We start from the raw sequence: 19696 nt of genomic DNA, 5'->3' as shown, positions 1-19696 counted from the left end.
TCTTGTCTCTCATTTTCACACTAAATCTTTGTACGTGAGGAGTTTCAGAGAAATGTTTTTGTTTATTAAGCCACACAGCGACTTGAGAATCATTAAAGCATGTAACTTAACGCATGAACCGTGAAGAAACAAGTGATGATAATGACAGATGATCAGGCCTGTGATTGGCATACAGTACTAGCAATGTTGAATGCTGAGTGGCTGGAATAGATGAGAGGGGAAAAGAGGCTGGTGCTCAGGTTGTCACATACTGTAAACAACCACTTTTTAAATTGCATCATGAGGCACTTTGCAGCCTGTCGCAGTAAAACATTTAGTCTCAATTTCTTTAATTTAATCATTAACAAGACTATTTAAGACACTGGTTGTAACATCTCTAGTTGTAAACTTTTTTATTCTGTTGAGAAAAACACAACAAATAGTGCGACAAGTTAGAACAACTTTACTTTGATCCAAGGGTCCTTTTGTATTGTAGAATTAATTAGCTGCATGTCAATGAAAGGTCCTTACAAGGACAATAAGATAAATGTGTGAGTATGTATGTATGTGTGTGTGGTCCTGAGAGCGACTACTGATTTTCTTTCGATCGTGTTGGCAGAATAAACATTAGCCGTGGAGACTCTCGTTATGTAGAGTAAATGATTCAGGCTGAAAGCCAGAAGACCTGAAATTGACCAGCCTTGACAGTGATCGCTGATGGGTATGGAGGAGCCTCCTGGAGGTTCATACGAATCAATTCCCCCACCTACACACACAAACACACACACACACACACACACACACACACTCTATAACACGTTCAAGACCTGGACCTGGGTTATTTCAGCATCGAGAGTACATTGTCAGTGCTCAAACACGCAGCGACTCCAAACCTTCAGCTATGCCTGAGTGGGAGAGAAAATGAATCACCTCGTCAACGACATTTTCTTAATGGAAGAGAGCAGGCTGACTTAAACCAATCTGACTGCCTGATCTATGAATTAAACCTCTTAACTGAAGGGGGAAAAAATGAGAGAATGTTCAGCTCCGCACAAGTCCAGGTTAATACGTCTTTTTTCTATATAGAATCTTTTCGACGAAATACAACGTCTATCTCGAAAGCAGATCAAAACAGAGATTTTTTCGTTGTCTCAGACCTGTGGATTGAAGTAATCATTTAAATTTATATTTGTGGCTTACATTTCTTTTAAAAAAGTATTTTATTGTCAACTAATTTACTGATCAAAGAGACTAAAATTATAGTCTTTACTTTTGTCTCTAAGATTAACATATACACACACACACACACACACACACAGCTAAACTAACAAAGAGATCACCTTAAATATCAATCTCGCACAAACCTCCTTAAATCACTGGTCCACCATCGCTTGTTGCCATGGCAACTGCAGAAGTCATCTCTTTTTCAGGCTCTTTCATTCACCAAGTGTTTTATGTATAGTCGGGAGCACGGATGAGTCTAAACACGAGTGTGATTGTCTGCGTGCAAGTGTGAGTAAGACAATCATTGTCACCATGCATGCCCATTCTACACATACTGTATTACATCTTCTGTCAGGATTTCGAAGATTTACTAAACGTGAAACATGATAGATTTGGTTTACCTGCTTCATATTACACAACGGGAAAGCAAACAGTCTTAACACAAAGAATATGTGTATTATGTGTATAAAAAAAAGAAAGAAAGGTGGTGACATCAGATTTTTGTGTTGAGCCAAAAAAGCAGTATTTTTGCATCCATCAGAATGTCAAGTAGGAGTCATACTTCTTAAACACAATCTTAGTAAGGTTTCGAGCCACCACGAGCCACCTGGACCCCCAAGGTACACACTGACACAGGTTCTACAGAAACGGTAACTTGCGTGGGTGGATAGAGAGGCCACATCCCCTTCATTATGACTGACAAGTGCAGAAGTCACACCTTTATCACTAAGACTAGGACTATCATGCTCGGTGGTCACTCTTCCTTCCCACCACTCCTGAGCGGCATAACAGACGCAACACACTCTTTACTGAGACTGAAAGACATAAAATCAGCTGCAATAGTGAACTTGTGCCTGCTAGCACAGTATACACTGCACACAGCAAAGGAGGCATGTTTAAACCCAGACAACACACTGGGCTGCACGCAAACACACCGGAGAAGGCTTTCAGCTGCTGAGAGAGGCAAAAAATAGATTGCTGCTCTAATGGGGAGAAGTGTATTAGCAGTCAAGTCACACAGAAGCACTTAACAGACTGGTAGAAAGGGATATTGATTTTTTTCCCTGACCCTGATAAACTGCATTTCAACTAGGCAGAAGCTTTCAAACCCAGTAAGTTTAGGTTTAGGACTCAGTCATAACTAATGAGCATTAACAATAAGACGTTAAAGCAAACCCATGTTCAACCTCCAAAAATGCATTTTTTTGAGAGGAAAAATAAAAAGGTCAGATCTATTTGTCTCTCCTGTTTGTTTTGTGTTTTGGGATCATTTGCTCGAGGACATTACCAGCGTCATGTTAAATATTTTAGACGTGCAGCGAGATGCATTCGTCTGTCCTGTGTGTGTGTAACGCAGAATCCAAATGTTTCCAAAAAACTCACAGACTGCATGACCTTAAATTTTCTAAACTACAAGATTAAGCATTCTCTATTATGAAAGTACAAGTGAATAAAGGTTACTGCAAACTAGCAGCAGATGCAGAAGCGGTCAGCTCATATAATATTTCCAGGTCAGGTTTCTTCAGCTTTCTAAAAGCAGTGTAGTGCCTAAATGCATCATTAATTCTTCAAGTTATTTATGTGCTTGGAAATAGTTTGGCGGCAGTTGTTTCATGAGAGATTAATGTTAAAGGTTAAAGATCTGCAGTTGATTGCAAGTGTTCAATTTGCATTTGGTAGCTATTCATGGTCCAAAGAGGTGCTGATGGAAGCGAAAGAGGCCATCAGGCTGGGGGAAAAAAAAACAGACCCATCTGCTACTGGTGGAATCACATTTTGGTATGTTCTTTAAAAGAAGGAAAAACCAGTGGGGCTCATCGGCACCAAAATATATCTTTCTTGGTAAAGAAAAGCCTTTTCACAACATGAGGTAGGATTATCATTGTCAAACACAGCTGGTTCAATGCGGAAATATTCTGTTTAAAAGAAATAAAAGTGTAATTGGGGCTCATCGATGTTGCACAACCAGACAAGAGCAGAAATTATTAACAGGGGAGATATGAGATCCGTGTGAAAAGGGAGAACCACCCAACAACAACAAGAAGTGCTTATAGGGGATCTGACTTGTTGAGCCACGTGATGTTTGCGACCTGCGAGCAGGAGGTTCAAACAACAGTAAACAGTTAAGCTACTGATATCTTATGAAGAGTAGCTGCCACACTTGAGACCCACCTTCCACACTTGAACAGCGCTAAAGCTGTGGTGCATTACGAACAATGAACTGAAGATTCAGCTGAGATTGAGACCGATCCAGTCATTTTTGGAAGTGTTGTTGCAAGTAAACTTGACACAACCTGGAACATTCCAGCTTTAAGAGCATGCAATTAATTTAGTAAAATAGTAAAATAGCCTTGTGAAAATTATGATTGGACAGCTCTAATATACGAGCCAATCCATGTAGGCAGGACTTAAAGTTTTTTTTTGTTTTTTTAAATCCAGTTAAGCACCTCAGTAACATGAAACAGCTATTTTGATCGAACAATGAAAGCATTTTGCTATGGCTTCTTTCTGGCCACTGGCACATGACAGGCATCTGGAGTTTGCCAAAAGGCACCTGAAGGACTCTCAGGCTATTTTTTTTTTTTTTTTTTTTTAAATACCTTTAGCACAAATTATAGCCTCAAGTCTTTTTGAGTTTGATGCTACAAGATGGTGCCTTCTTCTGGAAGGTTCTCCTCTCTCTACAGAGAAACACTAGAGCTCTTTCAGACTAACCATCGGGTTCCTGGTCATCTCCCTGACTACGGCCCTTCTACCCCGATTGCTCACTTTGGCCAGACGGCCTGCTCTAGGAAGAGTCCTGGTGGTTAAAAACGTCTTCCATTTACGGATGATGGAGGCCACTGTGCTCATCTGAACCTTGCATGCTGCAGAGATTTATATGCACCCTTCCCCTCTTCCCCAGATTTGTGCCTCGATGCAATCCTGTTTCGGGGGTCTACAAACAGTTCCTATGACTTAATGGCTTGGTTTGTGCTCTGACTTGCACTGTTAACTGTGGGACCTTATATAGACAGGTGTGTGCCTTTCAAAATCATGTCCAATCAACTAGATTTACCACAGGTGAACTCTAATCAAGTTCTAGTAACATCTCGAGGATGATCAGTGGAAACAGGATGCACATGAGTTCATTTTTATGTGTTATGTTTTTATTTTAATAAATTTGAAAATATTTCATCATTATGGGGTATTATTTGTATAATTTTGAGGAAAATAATGAATATAATTTATTTTGAAATAAGGCTGTAACATAGCAAAATGTGGAAAAAGTGAAGCGCTGTCAATACTTCCCGGATGCACCGTACGTCAGACTACACGCTCAAGCTTCTCTAAGGTCATCTGAACTCAATCCACTTACAGTAGATGTTTTTTAGTTAATGAAAACAAAACTAAATGCAAAAAGACAGACAAACCAGTAACAACTGAGGTGGCTGCATAAGAGGGATATCAGGAGGGTATACAGAGGCAAAAACATTAGAACTAGGTCACTGTCCATATACTTATTTATCTGACTGTGCGTATGTGTGTGTTTCCTAGAAACTTTTTATATGACCTTAATTAACAAACATATTTCATGTTTCTGTGTAAGTTAAGTTAATTGCGAAAAAAGTACCATGTATTTCTGATGCCCTTAAAAAGTTACTCATTAATGCTTATTATTCTGGGAAACTTAGCTCGAGTTAGGAATCTAAGAAGAAGCCGGGAAATGCAGACACAGCAGCACAATTAGTGGCAAACAGTAAGGAAGTGGAATAAAAATGAACTCCACAACACACCAAAATAACAACTCCCAAATCCCTATATCGATGAATAAAATCGGTGTCTGTCTACCAGCAAGTTAAACCATTAAGCATTCGGCTACACTGTGTAACTGCATTAGCCGTACTCCACACTTTACGTCACTTGCTCTGACTGACTTAATGTTTTCTTCACTAAAAATAACCTTTTAACAAGGCACCCGTACTTCAGTAACCATCACTCTGACATCGTCAGCAGCATGTTTTTTTTCCCCTCCAGCAGCAAACAGAAGCTAGGCTTAGAGATACGCTTTACTATGCCAGACATGGGTTTTCTGCTGCATTATGCATGGCTTATTGATTGGAGTGTCGTGTCCTCACATAGTGAAGTATTCCACAGGTGAGAAAAATAACAGCGTGAGTCGAATATTCAGTATCGTCATACTAACTTGGCCAAACACTGACCGAGGTACAGTACTTTGCCTGAACATTCAGTGCATCCCTAGTAGTGAGCGTTCATTTATTTATAGATTTGCTAAAATAATTGATGTCACAGATGTACTGTATCTCTAGGAGCACACAACCAAAGCTGCACTGTAAATCGACTGTAGCAATCACAGCCATGTTCAATAGTAAAAGTAAAAGCATTTCCACATAGATTAACTGGTCGACAGGCCAGTGACCAGAACTGGCTGTTTTTCAGTTTTATTGGCCACGACCCGTGATCGGCTGATCACCCTCACATATAAACAATTCCGTATCGTCTTTTTTGGTTTTATGTTATCATAAATCACGGATGTTAGAAGCCTCTGACTTGCCTTACTCTCCAAAATTCTGTAAGCGAATTGGTCTTAAACCCACTCATTTCACATGGTTACACAAGTCTGAGTGTGAATCCTCTACGTACGGCGATTCAAGTTACAAACTTTCGAAGATACGAACAAACATTTGCGCATGTTCAATCACGGAAGTTAGATCAAATTTCTGGTGTACAGTGTCATGTGCGTGTAAAAGCAGTGGCGACAGAGCTGGTACTGCTCGGAAGCGCCAAGCAATAATGATGGAGGCAAAGTAAAAATTATTGAAAGAATTGAGCCAGATGAAAAGTTGGCAGACATTGCTCGTCTTTCAACATGAATCGTTCAACCATTCGCACAATCCTCAAGAACAAGGACAAAATTTAGAATATGTTAGTTTTATATTGTGTATAACCAATTATGTTAGAGTCCTAGTACCTAGACAATGTTTGTTGGACTTGAAAATAAACTGGAGCTCGTTCAAATGTTGGGGACTTAAGGTATCTGAAGTTATTTTGTTATTTGTTTATTGGTTTTTAAACGAGAAAACTAATTTTATAAGGAACGGGTTCCATTTAATCAATCATTTATCTTTTGTTAAGAGAAAAAAAAATAGGGAAAATGTAATATCGAATTGGGATGTTTATAACATTATGATAATTATGGAATTGCAATTTTAATCGAATTGGCATCTGGGTATCGTGATATCATATCGGGAGGTGACTGGTGAGTCCCAGTCCTACTTGTAACGAGAATAATCCATAAAAAGGCTTTAGTATGTTAGGGAGCCTAAATTTTGGACTATGGAGCAATAGGAAAGGGTAATGTGGTCTGATAAGTTCAGGCTGATCTGATTCCAGAGTGATGGGTGTGTCAGGATAAGAAGATAAGCGCATGAAGCGATCATGCATAGCGGCCACTGTACAAGTCTCTGAAGGCAGTGTTATGACCTGGGTGTGCTTCAGTTGTTTAGGTTCAGACTAACGTGTCAATAAATCAAAGTCAGCTGCCGACCTGAATGTACTAAATAACCAGATTATCACATCTATGGCATTTTTGTTTCCTGATGGCACGCGCATATTCCAGAACTCAGAATGTGAAGGATTGTTGTCAGGAGCATGAGGAATCATTTTCACACATGAACTGACCACCACACAGTGCACTGTGAGCAAATATATACTTCTTTACTTCTCCTTAGACAGATCTACACCCCAAACAGACAGAAAGCGCACATGTAAAACTCCACATAGACAGTAACCTGAAGTCAAGATCGAACTGTAAAACCCTGGAGCCGTAAGGCTTAAAAGATTTCAAAATGTAAACAAATCGCCACACCCCATGTCCACACACACTCGTCTCGGTCTGGTTCTTGTCACATTAGATTCATTTAAAAGCCTGATATTGTGGCATGAAGACTGCAGCCATTTCTGACGTGAAAAATCAGATCACTTTTATAAAATGTCTCTAAAGGGACACGAGACAGTTAACTCGATTGTCATTTGTGAAGGTAGAAGACTATTCAGTCTCTCATTTACAGGTGTCTCAGTCACTGAAACTACCTGTCCATCTTTAGATGGGTTTCTTTTGTGTGTGTGTGTGTGTGTGTGTGTTGTTAGGGATTTTAAAGCATCGCTGTTAGCAGCAGCAAGACAAAGCTTTGTCACAGAAAGCTGGAGCATTTCAGAATGAACTGAAACTGTTTGTTGAGGAGACATCAGGAGCCATCAGACAGAATAAAGCTTGATTATCAGTAAGCATCCTTTTAACTGGGTTGGTGATTAATACACATAACCACTCAATCACACAGAAAGGAGAGGCTCAGCTGTAATTACAGCAAATCCTCACTCAAGCAGATGAACACCGAAATGACAGAATGACAGCCTGGCAAGACTTCGCGGCTTGTGTTCTCAACTCAAACGCTGCAGATGTAATGATTTACATTTTACGTCTCAACAGCAGCTCGACCAAACAGTAGGAGAAAACATGCGCTGAGTCGAAATGATGAGACGTTAAGAGACAGAAACAAGCCTCGCAGCTAACATCAGGCCCTTTCTGATAAAGGTTATATAATAAACATAATTGTTTATCTTAGTTCCGTATCAATGCACTTGCTAGCTCGTCTACTATACATTTAAGCAATATCACACGAGAACGTGCTGTTGTGCTCAATATCAGTATAGCTGTCATGCTGATATTCAGCACAACCACGACTGTGATATTGCTTTTATACAACAGTTTCACAAACACCATTCATTATCAACAGGTTATGATTTGTTTGTGTATTTAACCAGTTATTTTGCTCCGCTATCACTTAACCTTCCATGTTTAGCGGAATGAACTAACAGAACCGGACAGTTAGTGTAATTAACAGGGGATCAAGTGGTTTTTAATTCTTAATTCTTACTCTGTAATCAAAAGGTGAGAAGAATGTTGTTAACACAACTTCTTTAAGTTAAAGATAAACATTCTGATAAAAGCTTAAGTACAGAAATAAGGAAGGATTCACGAAAAAAACAACTAACAATCTTATATTATAAAGAGATTTTAGTTACTGATAGAACCAAGGGACATGTCAAATGTTTGCTAACTTGAGAACACAGTTTCTCTTATGGTTCAAATTAGCTAAACTATAATAGCTTGATTAAGTGCAATCATGTGACTATGATGATGCGTGATATCCTTCTGGAGGGCGGGAACTGAAAAACAGTCCATATTACACTAGTTTGGATGATATTTCCAGAGAATAATATAAGCAAAAGACCAGCAAATATTTTGGATGTGATCCTTATCTCACAAGGGCTCTCAAGGACTTGTGGTGATGTGTCTTGTGAATGGAGGCAATTACAAAAAGACGTCTAGCAAAGTTCGGTGATGAGACTTTTAGCCACCTTTTGTAGCTTTTTCCCTTCATACGGTGCTGTAATTGGCCGGTTAAGCTGCCAATCAAACTAACATTATGTTTACATTCACGTGTCTTGTATGCAATTGTTAAGCTCACATTAAATGTAAGTGATGTTGATTAAAGCTGTCGTTTTCAATCTTTTATACACAGATGAATGAATGTGCACACAAAAAAGATGTACACAAACAGATGAAATGTGGGGTACAGGCTCCAACAAAGCCAAGAAAAAAACAATATCGAAGATATAAAAACTAAACAACCTATTATCTACATAAAAACATAGCCATATAAGATATGAGCAACCTCCGGCAGTGCACGATAAAATCTCCTTAAAGGTTATCTGTTTAGTCAATCTGAGCAATCGTAAACACAAAAACCATTTTGAGAGCAAGTAATAATGCTCGCTAGGTAGAAAATCACTTCCTGAACCCTAGTAGCAGCTGGCGACACAAAACACAGCGGACGTGACATCACGTGCCAAACAACCTATACATAGTGTGCATGTAAACAGATAATTAGTTCACTGTCACTTCAGCAAACTTCTTGAAGATGTCCAATGGGAAAAAAGCCTCACATTTAGATGTTAAGAAACACGTAGTGATGTAGCGATAAACAGGTAAATTCTACATTTACTATACAGGTACATATTTTATCTTAAATGAAAGAAGAAAAATTCACGCAAAGATAAAAAACAAACAAAAAAAAACATATGTAAGTATCAGCAACAGCCGCAGACTACAGAAAATCTAAAAGCCAACCTTACTCGTCCCTAGAACTTGCAGAAGTACACTTACCATCGTCCTCGCATTCCTCTGGTGGTTTGGCCTTCTTGGCTAATCGAGGATCAAGCCATGATGTTGTTTTGGTGTTGTGACTATGAAGAAACAGAAAAAAACTATTTATACCGACACGAAGTTACTCTTACTCCTTCTCTAACATACAGGCCAGAAGTGAAATTGAATCTTTTAATCACCTATCTTTTATATCGCTCTGTCCTGTATTCAGGGTCGCGGGGACCTGGAGCCTATCTCAAGAGACTTAGGGCACGAGGCAGGGTACATCCTGATCAGGGTGCCAATTCATTGCAGGGCACACACACATACACACCCTCATTCACACACTACGGGCAATTTGGGAATGCCAATTAGCCCAATCTGTCTGTCTTTGGACTGTAGGAGAAAACTGGAGTACACGGAGGAAACCCACCAAGCACGGGGAGAACATGCAAACTCCATGCACACAGAGACGGGAACCGAACCCAGACCATGGAGGTGCAAGGCGCCAGTGCTAACCATCTTTACTTCTTCTAAACCAGCTTGATCTGGTTGAGTCAAAAAGCCGTCTGCGGTACTTTGGTGTCACTTGCTTAACTGCCTACTTGATCTCTTCCTGAAGGTCATGTACACAAGATGGTTTCTTGACTATTACTATATTTTTTACCATCGTCCGACAGTTTTCTATTGAGTTTGGGTCTGTAGCTGACCCGGGTCATGACCTCAAAAACTGAATACCATTGTCACAACATTTTTTTGTCATTTTCAGTTAATTCGCACAATTCTTCAGCCAGATAGACTTAAAGTAATTAGTGACATTAAATGTTTTGTGCACAGGAACTATAATACCGGCATGCATTGTCTTAATACTATTGGCCACCAATAAGGATGCTGTATGTGACTCCATCAGCACAAGTCTTACAAAGAGCTACTCAGGGTGATAAAGCTTTCGCCCGAAAGCTAATAAGTATCCCACAAGGCCATTGGTGCCGAGGGTGTGAGAGTTCCAGTTAACAGAATAGCTATCAATAATTTTAATGAGTCTCTTGCCTCCTATTAAAAGTGGAATAGAGGAGGAGAAGAAGGAAAACATCTATCTCTCTCTCTCTCTCCGTCTTTCTCTCTGTTTTTCCCCTATTCACTTACTCTGCTATCTTTAATCTATCCTCTCTCTGATACCACTTAAAAACATTTAAAGACATCGAATATCAAAACATCTCTGTGTGATCTGTTGTCCAAAAAAATGAATTTAATCAACTAAATAATAACGCTGAATGTTTAAGATTCTTCCTTTAACACATGAATAATTAATGTATCCATGTCACCATGTGAAAAGAGGCTACACTAATTTTTCCACATAATTCACAGCACCGTGCAGACGCTCTCTGTTGTCCAACAGCGCGTGTCTCCATATGCTCGGTGTCTTAGTTTGAAGCATACTTTAAAAAGTGTTCTTCACTCACTCGATGAAGTAGACTTCTCCTTTCTCGGTGTAGGCCATCTCCCAGTTGTCGGGTAACGGCCCAAGCTCGTCATTGTTCTGCGAGTCGGCCGGGGATTTGGGGGCGTCTTGCTCCTCCTCAGGGGCGTCTGTGCCTGTCAGGGTGGGCGTCTCAGCAGGGCATAACTGAGGGGGCACGTCACCTGACGCATCCGTGCTCTTGTCTTCGTGCTCACTTGATTCTGTAAAGCAGAAAAGTAGAGCTAAGGTTTTTTAGGTTCAATTATTTGTCACATATTATTTACAACACAATGAAATAATTTTTTCACATATACCAGTTAGAAAGCTGTGGTCAGAGTGCAGGGTCAACCAGGACAAAGCTGAAGCATACAGAGTTAAGGGCCTTGCTTAGGGGATCAACAGTGCCAACTTGGGGCTTGAACCCAGACCTTCCGATCAGTAACCCAGAGCCTTAACCGTTTCAACCATGACCAAAGGGGTAATGAAAAGACTTAGAGATTTATAGAATAGATTTAAGTAAAGAACAGTACAAAGTCATAGCATGTTTAATACACACTTGCTGATGGGAGTTGCTCAGGACCCCTATGGAGTATATAGAGATGGTCTTAAATTATTATTTCTATTGATGCTGCCGTATTTTTTTAAATAACAGATGTCAAAACAATTAATTTATTCTGCCTCAGTACATTCTATCAAATATAGATGTATGTATGAACAACTGCACCACAGGCTTTCACAGTTCTAAGATTTTATTTTTTTGCCAATTCCACCACAGCTGATTTAGGGAACAGAGCTAAATTGTTCCAAGTTGACATTCCAAGTTGGTTCGTGGTTGCTCGACTTGTGATGTCACATGCTTTAAAACACCTAGGACTTGACTTTTCATTAACAATGAAACAAGAAGTACTTACAAATCCCCTAAGAATTTAACCTGACAAACTGCCAATAACAGCCACGAACTGTCTAAGAACTATTACAATTTACCTACCAACTGATGCAAGGTATCTACCACACATCACCATTGATCGCTATGATTTCTTTCCACCTAATAGCTGAGTTTTTTTTATACCTGTGACTACACAACCTACTGTACTGTATGCCTATGTCCTGCACTCCATATCAGATGCCACCAAATGCAGTGTAGTACAGGTAGTCCCCGACTTACAAACAAGCTCCATTCCAGGAACATGTTCATAAGTTTGAATTGTTCTTAAGTCTGACAAAATAATTCTTATACGCCTTTGACACAAATATAAAAAATAAAGCATACTCATCCACTTGACTAAATCTGTCCCCTTTTTCCACACTGATATCATGTGGGCAAAGACCATAATTGCACCTAAGGAAATTAATCTCACAGTGAAATGTTGTCCTGAACGCCATTTTGTCTCCGTTTTCCACTCTGTTTACTCTCCATTTTGAGCAGATTTTGCATTGGACTGTGAACTCTATTTTGTTGAGAATTTAGGATTATTCATTATCAGGACAGCCTTACAGGACAGCCATTTTATATCATTGTGCTGATACTATTCAGCATTTGGCAGACACCCTTATCTGGAGCGACTTGCATTTATTTTTATTTTATCTTATTATACATCTGAGCACTTAAGGAGTGCTTTGCTCAAGGGCCCAACAGTGGCAACTTGGTGGTGGTAGGATTTAAACCTGAGACCTTCTAGACCATAGTGCAACACCTTAACCACTGAGCTACCCCTGACAAATTTTTTCCCGCACCCCCACACGCACACACATACATTATACCGGACGTTTGATATGTTTAACATTCACTTACTTAACACTCACTGAAAATATTGTATATAATTTAAATATTGGTATCGTACTGTTTAATGTACAATACACATGAGCTATGTGCTTTTGTGAAAGTAGAACCTCAGTCCGTTGGTATCTACAGACATTTGTCTGTATACAAAAGTCAGGGGCTACCTGTATCTATTCGGGTGTACTATCTAGCAGTTTAATGCGTGGTATCGGATCTGTAAAATAAAATAAAAAATCAATTTTAAATTATCGCTTAAAATATTGTGTGAAAGAAAACTTCTTTAACCTGTGAATAAAGAAGCTATGAAGTTCCCACACACCAATTTAAAAAACCTCACCATACTGTGTACTATGTGTTAGATCATACTTTTTAGTAGTTTAGTGTACACAGGGTTGAAATTTGCCGTTTTATTGGATATTGTTCAGGTATTGACAGCTGTCCAGAATGTCACGCAATTTCCTAACCAAGACAAGGTCGGGATTAAATTTTTGAATGTAGGAAATCCCCTTAATAAGTTTCATGTGTTATAGCTCTTTAATTAAATGGTAGGGAGTAGGGAGGTGAATAATGGTCGACATTAAAAAGGCTCAGTCAGGAGATTAATCTTTTGATCAATCTCTTTAAGTCAAGTTCATTCAAAGAAGAAAGATGACAGTTTAAAAGGTGCTCTTTTATTGCAGATTCTAAAATGAAATGCACTATATAAGAGGAATTCTCCAAGATTTCCATGAGGGATGTTCAAGTCAAACTGGGACTTTTGGTTAGTGACAACAACTACATTTATTTCTCTATATAATCCTCTGCTAGACTAATGCGCTTTTCCCAGTGTTTCACTAGTGCTTAAATACCATCAAGGTAGAAAATTTTCTCAGGCTGCCTGATCACATCTGAAATGCTGGCCTTCCAGGAACTTTTCTACTGAACCAAAATGTAGTAATGACTTGGAACAAGGTCAGGGATGTATAGTGGACGTATGGCAAGAATTTGCAAGTGGTGTCCGTGCATAATTGTGTGCACAATTCCCAGAGACAGGTGTGTGTCTTTCTCAAGTAGGCAGCAGAGTTATTAGTCGATTTCCAAAAATCAGGCGTTCCACTACCTCAGTGTTCACAATAAAAACTGTATTGTGCTCTGAGCCACCTCGCCTGGATGTATGGCCTTCTCTAACAATACCATTCACATGTTCTACTGCAGCATTCTGTAAATGTAAATCAGCGCTACACTGTCATTCGGGAGAAATTTCATCATAAGTCCCGGGTTGACTTGAACATCCTTCGTACAAAACAGATAAATTTCTGTTTAAAAATCTGAAAGGCAATATGAAACTCTGTGCTGAAACCTGTGCAAGAATAAAGGACAGGCGACATCACATACTACTGAAAGAAAGTGGCTAGCTGTATCAATAGTCACAATTTCAATTTCAAAAACATGCCCTTTAGATGTAATGAGAAACCTCGGTGTGTGTTCAAAGCACTTTAGAGAAAGACTCCAAGTTTTGAACTTAAAGGCACTTAATTCAGACTGGGACTTAGAGAGGACACTATAGATTTCAGTAGAGTGTCGCGGGTCAGACAGTATCGACATAAACATTACATCCACCAAAAATAAATAAATAAAATGAAATAAATACAAAGTGAGCTATGTGAAGACTGTGATCTCTCACTGCCTTGCAACACTATTAGATCAACTCGGTTTTAAATGTAAACCTTCTATATAATGAATCTCATCATCGTGGCACGAGCAGATGCCAAATATTCTGATGCCACAAATGGCACGCCTTGCACCAGCGTAACATAACCAAGCCCACCTGTAGGCTTAAAAAAAGAGACGACAGCGTTTTACTGCCTTTTAAGTCTTGAGCGAGTGTTGAGTAACTGTGAGCACAGTGCACTTCTGACGTGCATGTTTCAAGACTTAATAGCACTTGTGGTGTTTTGAGACTGGTGTGTAATGAGTGTGTTTCGAGACCAATTTGCTTGCAGGGTTTGGAGAAAAACGCAGACTGGAGTCTTTTTAACAAGCGCAACTTTTGATAATGTCATGCAATAACAACGCATTTCTGCTGCATCACTCGAAAGCTTGTTGATCGGTCGTGGCTAATCACTATTTTTAATAAAAAATAGATTTTGGAATGAGTGTGGCAAAAGAGGAAATGGTACGTAAAAGAATCGCGATTCATAACTGAATTGCCAAAGAAGTCAGCAATTTAATTGATATTTGGTTGCTGGATTTAATTAATTGAATTGATGGATCAGGTTTAACTTCTGAATCGATTCATACTTTTTAAATGACTTAAGGTTTTTCAATATAGAAATTATTTGTCAAAAATTAATACATTTTCAAACCTCATGAGACCCAGACTCTACACATTATAATTTCACTTCGTTGTTCTTGTTTATTAGCATCCGATAACTAGGTGCTTAATCAATGTCTTTACAGAGAAGGGTGTTTGGCTAAAGGATAAGAAACAACTGTCCTCATGAGGCTGGTACAAGGATAAATGGACAATGTAGTTGAAAGAAATATAATGACATTCAGGTCTCGAGGGGTTAAAATAGACTACATTTTTTGCAAAACATACAAGATTTTTGTCAAGCCCATTCTTTCTTCTTCTTTTGAGTTTATGGGCAGCTGCAGCAACATTGCCACCTACTGGACAGGAGTGCGAACAGAAGACTGAAGGGAAAAGATTATTACTGATTTGTATGAGACAGGATTCCAACACCTATTAAAAACTTTTAGTGTCAAGCAAGACTCGTACGTATGTCATAAAAAGAATAACGCTTACACATGAAGTGAGCTAAATCATGCCATGAGGTGATTCTAAGGAGCTGAATCCTGCCTCAAAGAGAGAGAGAGGGGGAGAGAGAGAGAGGAAACACACCCTTCATGATTTTTTGGCATATTTGACACACTTAAAGTATTGAAAACTAATTTAAATATAACACAAAGAGAAATGATGTAAATACAAAATGCGGTTTTTAAATGATTTCATTTACTAAGGGAAAAAAAAAACTGTCCAAACCTGCCTAGCCCTACAGTATGTAAAAAAGGAACTGCCCCCTTGATAAATCATGATTAAACTATAATTTTTTGGAAAGCTGAGTTAAATTTAACTTGCCACACCCAGATCTGATTACTGCCAGTCCTGTTGAATCAAAAGTAAATACAAGTTTTACAACTTAAAATATTGTGAACTTTCCAATCAGAAAACAAGCGAACATGGCTGTTCCAATTTGAGCAGGTTTCTGCTAACCTGGTGTGATAGCAATGCCGTTGCTGTTAACGACAGGACTTTCCTCCTCCTCTTCCTCAGGAGGCTCGATACTGTCCTTCTCCATGTTGCTGACCGATTTGTTCCTCTTCCTCTTCCCCTCAGCGCTGGGGCGGGCACCTGGCAGCAGCTGGTCAGTCACATTAAACAGCATGTGCGTGGGCTCCGCCGGGGGTTTGGGCGTGCCATAGAAGTTATCTAGAACCAAAAGAGAACCCCTTTTACTAATCTTCATCTGAGAACCTGAGTAGCGTTCAGGGTTTACTGTCCAATCATGCAGCACAAAGATCTCATGAAAGGCAGCAAAAATGAAATTTTTTACAAATTTCATTATGAAAACCATCTGGAAACTTGAAGTGAAAGAAACTTTGCTAGAAAAAGGCATGTTACCCTTTGCAAACTGCTTAGAATGTGGCTTGATTATGTTTTTATGTGACTTTCTTAATCAGGTTTTTAGTACCTCTGCCCAGTTTTTCTTTTTCCTTTTTAGTGTGTGTGTGTGTGTGTGTGTGTGTGTGTGTGTGTGTGTGTGTGTGATGTTTGTTATTGAGGCGACCTCTATTACAAAGGGCCCAAACCTTTTATTCAAGATTGAAAAGAAGTCATGTGTATCGGGGGGAATCTGGTTTAATGAGTAAAAATTGAGTATGTGTGTGTGTGTGTGTGTGTGTGTGTGTGTGCCCTCGGTAGAGGTTTATGAATTAATTTGCAGGTCTGTGGGGAGAGAGAAGGGCTGATGGTGGACTCCAGAACTGCAGAAAAAAGTTCAATTACACACTGTGACCCAGAATTATTCCCGTACACTCAAACATATTCTTATAGAGGAACAGTTACAGTATATACTAGGGGTATAACAGGATGCATATTTAAATTAAAATTTGTTCAACACACGGTATTCGGTTAGCTGCATATTATGATCCAAGTAAATGCAGTCTATCTTTAACATGTGCTAGGAGATTTTTCTCCATAAATTCGGTTAATTTAAATTAAAGAAACAAGCAGCATGTCCCTGTGGACTTAAAACCTAATCACTTCAGAACTATGGAATTTGTACAGGTAGTCCCCGACTTACAAACAATTTCCTTTCCAGGAGTATGTTCATAAGTCTGATTTGTTCTTAAGTCCGACAAAGTAACTATAAATCCACACTGCTGGCGTTAAGATTATCTTTAGTGTAAATCCTGCTGTCCTCATACACAAACTCGCACTGGCTATATCTTAGCAATGAGCAATATCAAAGTGTCCTTTATTGAACCATGAATTTGAAAATATGCATAACTCAAAAATGTTCCAAAATGATCTGATGGTACATGCATTTCTTATGTGATAAATTACAACCAGCTTTTTTTTTTTTTTTTTTTTACAAAAATTACAACCTTTTCACAAGTTTGCACTTGTTTATAGTTTTACAAGTTCCTAATAATTCGACAATTAATAATAATTAATGTCACTTCACTGTACCAAATACACCCCTGGTAGACACAACAATAAATGTATATTCATTTTGTATTTTGAGTAGTGGTGAATAGCAGAGATCACTACACCTTTCTAGAGATATGACAGCAAATGGATTTAACTAAATACCAGTTAAAGCCATGCCTTTTGTTCTGATTTTCCAATTACATATGTGTGACAATGTCTAGCTAATTTAAAAGTGAGCTAAGTGAGCCCAATTCTTCATATTAAACTATAGGCAATTTGTAAACGGCAATTAGCGTAATCTGCACTGTGGGAGGAAACCTGAGTACCTGGAGGAAACCCATCAAGCAAACTATAAACTATACAAACAAACTATATCAGGCCACTGTGGCTTTAACATTATATAAATTCAGCCTGATCATCTGTCATCATCTGCCCCTGTTTAACACTGGTCCAAGAGAACCAATAAAGTCTGCTTGGAGAACTATTTCTCAAGACTACTTTAAAACTAGAAGCAAAATAGAAAGAAATGAGCCGTGGCTCAAGATCTTTGCACAGTACTATATTTATGAATGATCCGATAGATCATTAATAGACTGGAAATAATCATAAGTAAAATATTGAGCAAAACTTAAAAAGCATTTCTAAGAAGAAAACTCTCAGTTCTGTATGCTAGATGAAAGAGTCTAGCACAAACCAAGTTTGTAGTTTTTTGATTAATGACATGTCATACAGTCATAATTGATCACAAAAAAAATCTATGACTGAGTATATCATATAGATTTTGTATATATATATTTATCAAAATGTAAAAAAGAATATATTTATAGCATTTTTATCATAAATTATATTTCTAATATATAAAATAAGTTTTTCGACATTCATCATGTGGATTAATGTTCTATAACAGCAGCTCTGACAGCAGCTCCGGCTGTAACTCACATCACAAGATTACATTCATTTACCAGTGTCACGGTTTTCCCCCCTCGTGCTGAGCGCCTCACAGGGCTGCGGCACATGCTTCTGTGCTGGTTAACGTTTGTTTACTTTGCTACAGTACATGTCTTGTCATTTATTCCTGCCCTGGCTCCTCCTCCCCTGTTAGGTCATTGGTGGTCTGCTTAGTGTGTTATCTTTGTTGTGGCGCAAAGTATATGCTGAGTAACTACATTTACACCCATGGACCATGTTTCATCAATCTGAATGAAATGAATCATTCTGATTGAAGAACTGATTGCATGCTAATCAGAATGCAACTTTTCTGACACGTACAAAGTGGTTCTGCCCGCTGTGAAGCATTTAATGTGCCAAAAATAAAACAGGAGAAGTAACATTTTTCTCCAAATTTGAGATTAGGATTCCAATTTTTTCCTGATAAATCTTGCCTTCTGTGTTGAAGGTTACAGGAATTTATTCTAACCTATGGATGGTGGTGTTAATCAGTAGAGGTGGGGGAACTGAAGGAAAAATCGTTTCAGTTACATATCGCAATTCTTTCATGTGGCAATTAATGTCTCACCATACTGACTTTAAAATCGATAAAAAATATTTTTATTATTAAAATATGTTTGTATTTGAGGAAGCAAAATATTGCAGTTCCTCTATGTGCTCTGAAAAAGTCGCACATTGGCAGGCAGAGGCAGCGAATTAATTATTTGCTGAAGTTGTTTAGAGTTTTAACACAATCTGAAAACATGTTTAACATCAGATATTGTGATACATATAGAGTCACGATACAAATCGTATCGCCAACTAGGTATCATGATACATCGAGTGTTCCCTTGTGATTCTCATCCCAGAGACCAAAAAGTAAAGACGTGGGAGAGAGTTCGAGCAAGGAATAGGAGAGAAATTTTACTTCCTGGAAAATCGTTGATCACTGTGACACCATGTCAGGCACACGTGCAGGAAGAATAGATTTATTCCAACAAGAGGGAAAAGACTGGATCAAAGTGTTCACATGGCTAGTACTTAGTTGAACAGATTATCAAAGTTTTACACCACCCTCCCTATTTCTATTGAAAATTAATTCTAATTGGGTCAAAATAGGTGCCACTGTGGCCTAGTACTTAGCACTTATCCAGGTTTTCTCCGGGTTCTCTGGTTTCCTCCCACAGTCAAAAGATATGCAGATTTGACTTGTTGGTGTTCCCATAGTGTGTGAATGAGCGTGTGAGTGCCCTCATGCCCTAAGTCTCCTGGGACAGACTCCACCTCACTCCTTCCATTGTCCTAAAACATTTAAACTGCACTCGTATCCACCCCTAACTCGCTGTAAAGTGATGTTTAATGATCATGAATAAAAAAGGTCTCCGAAGTTAAACCACTATTTACAATATGCTATAATGT

The 19696-nt window shown here is 38.7% G+C and overlaps 1 protein-coding gene across 6 annotated transcripts in view; it reads right to left on the bottom strand.

The window, feature by feature from the left end:
* The window catches only part of magi2b (membrane associated guanylate kinase, WW and PDZ domain containing 2b), a 161432-nt gene that overhangs the window by 67471 nt on the left and 74265 nt on the right, over window positions 1-19696 (bottom strand). For 5 of the 6 annotated variants that reach the window (XR_008361209.1, XM_053505583.1, XM_053505584.1 and 2 more), the window contains 3 exons: window positions 15911-16126; window positions 10876-11095; window positions 9434-9513 (listed from right to left, as the gene is read on the bottom strand). Coding sequence is in view for 5 of the 6 variants with exons in the window: in XM_053505583.1 (XP_053361558.1) it covers window positions 9434-9513; window positions 10876-11095; window positions 15911-16126 (516 nt within the window). In the remaining variant the exon portion in view is untranslated. The remainder of the gene's footprint in view (window positions 1-9433; window positions 9514-10875; window positions 11096-15910; window positions 16127-19696) is intronic. The other variant, XM_053505586.1, reaches the window with a different exon arrangement.

The sequence above is a fragment of the Clarias gariepinus genome, chromosome 10, assembly GCF_024256425.1.
Source record: "Clarias gariepinus isolate MV-2021 ecotype Netherlands chromosome 10, CGAR_prim_01v2, whole genome shotgun sequence".
In the NCBI taxonomy this organism is placed as follows: Eukaryota; Metazoa; Chordata; class Actinopteri; order Siluriformes; family Clariidae; genus Clarias; species Clarias gariepinus.
This window is presented reverse-complemented; position numbering and strand designations above follow the sequence as displayed.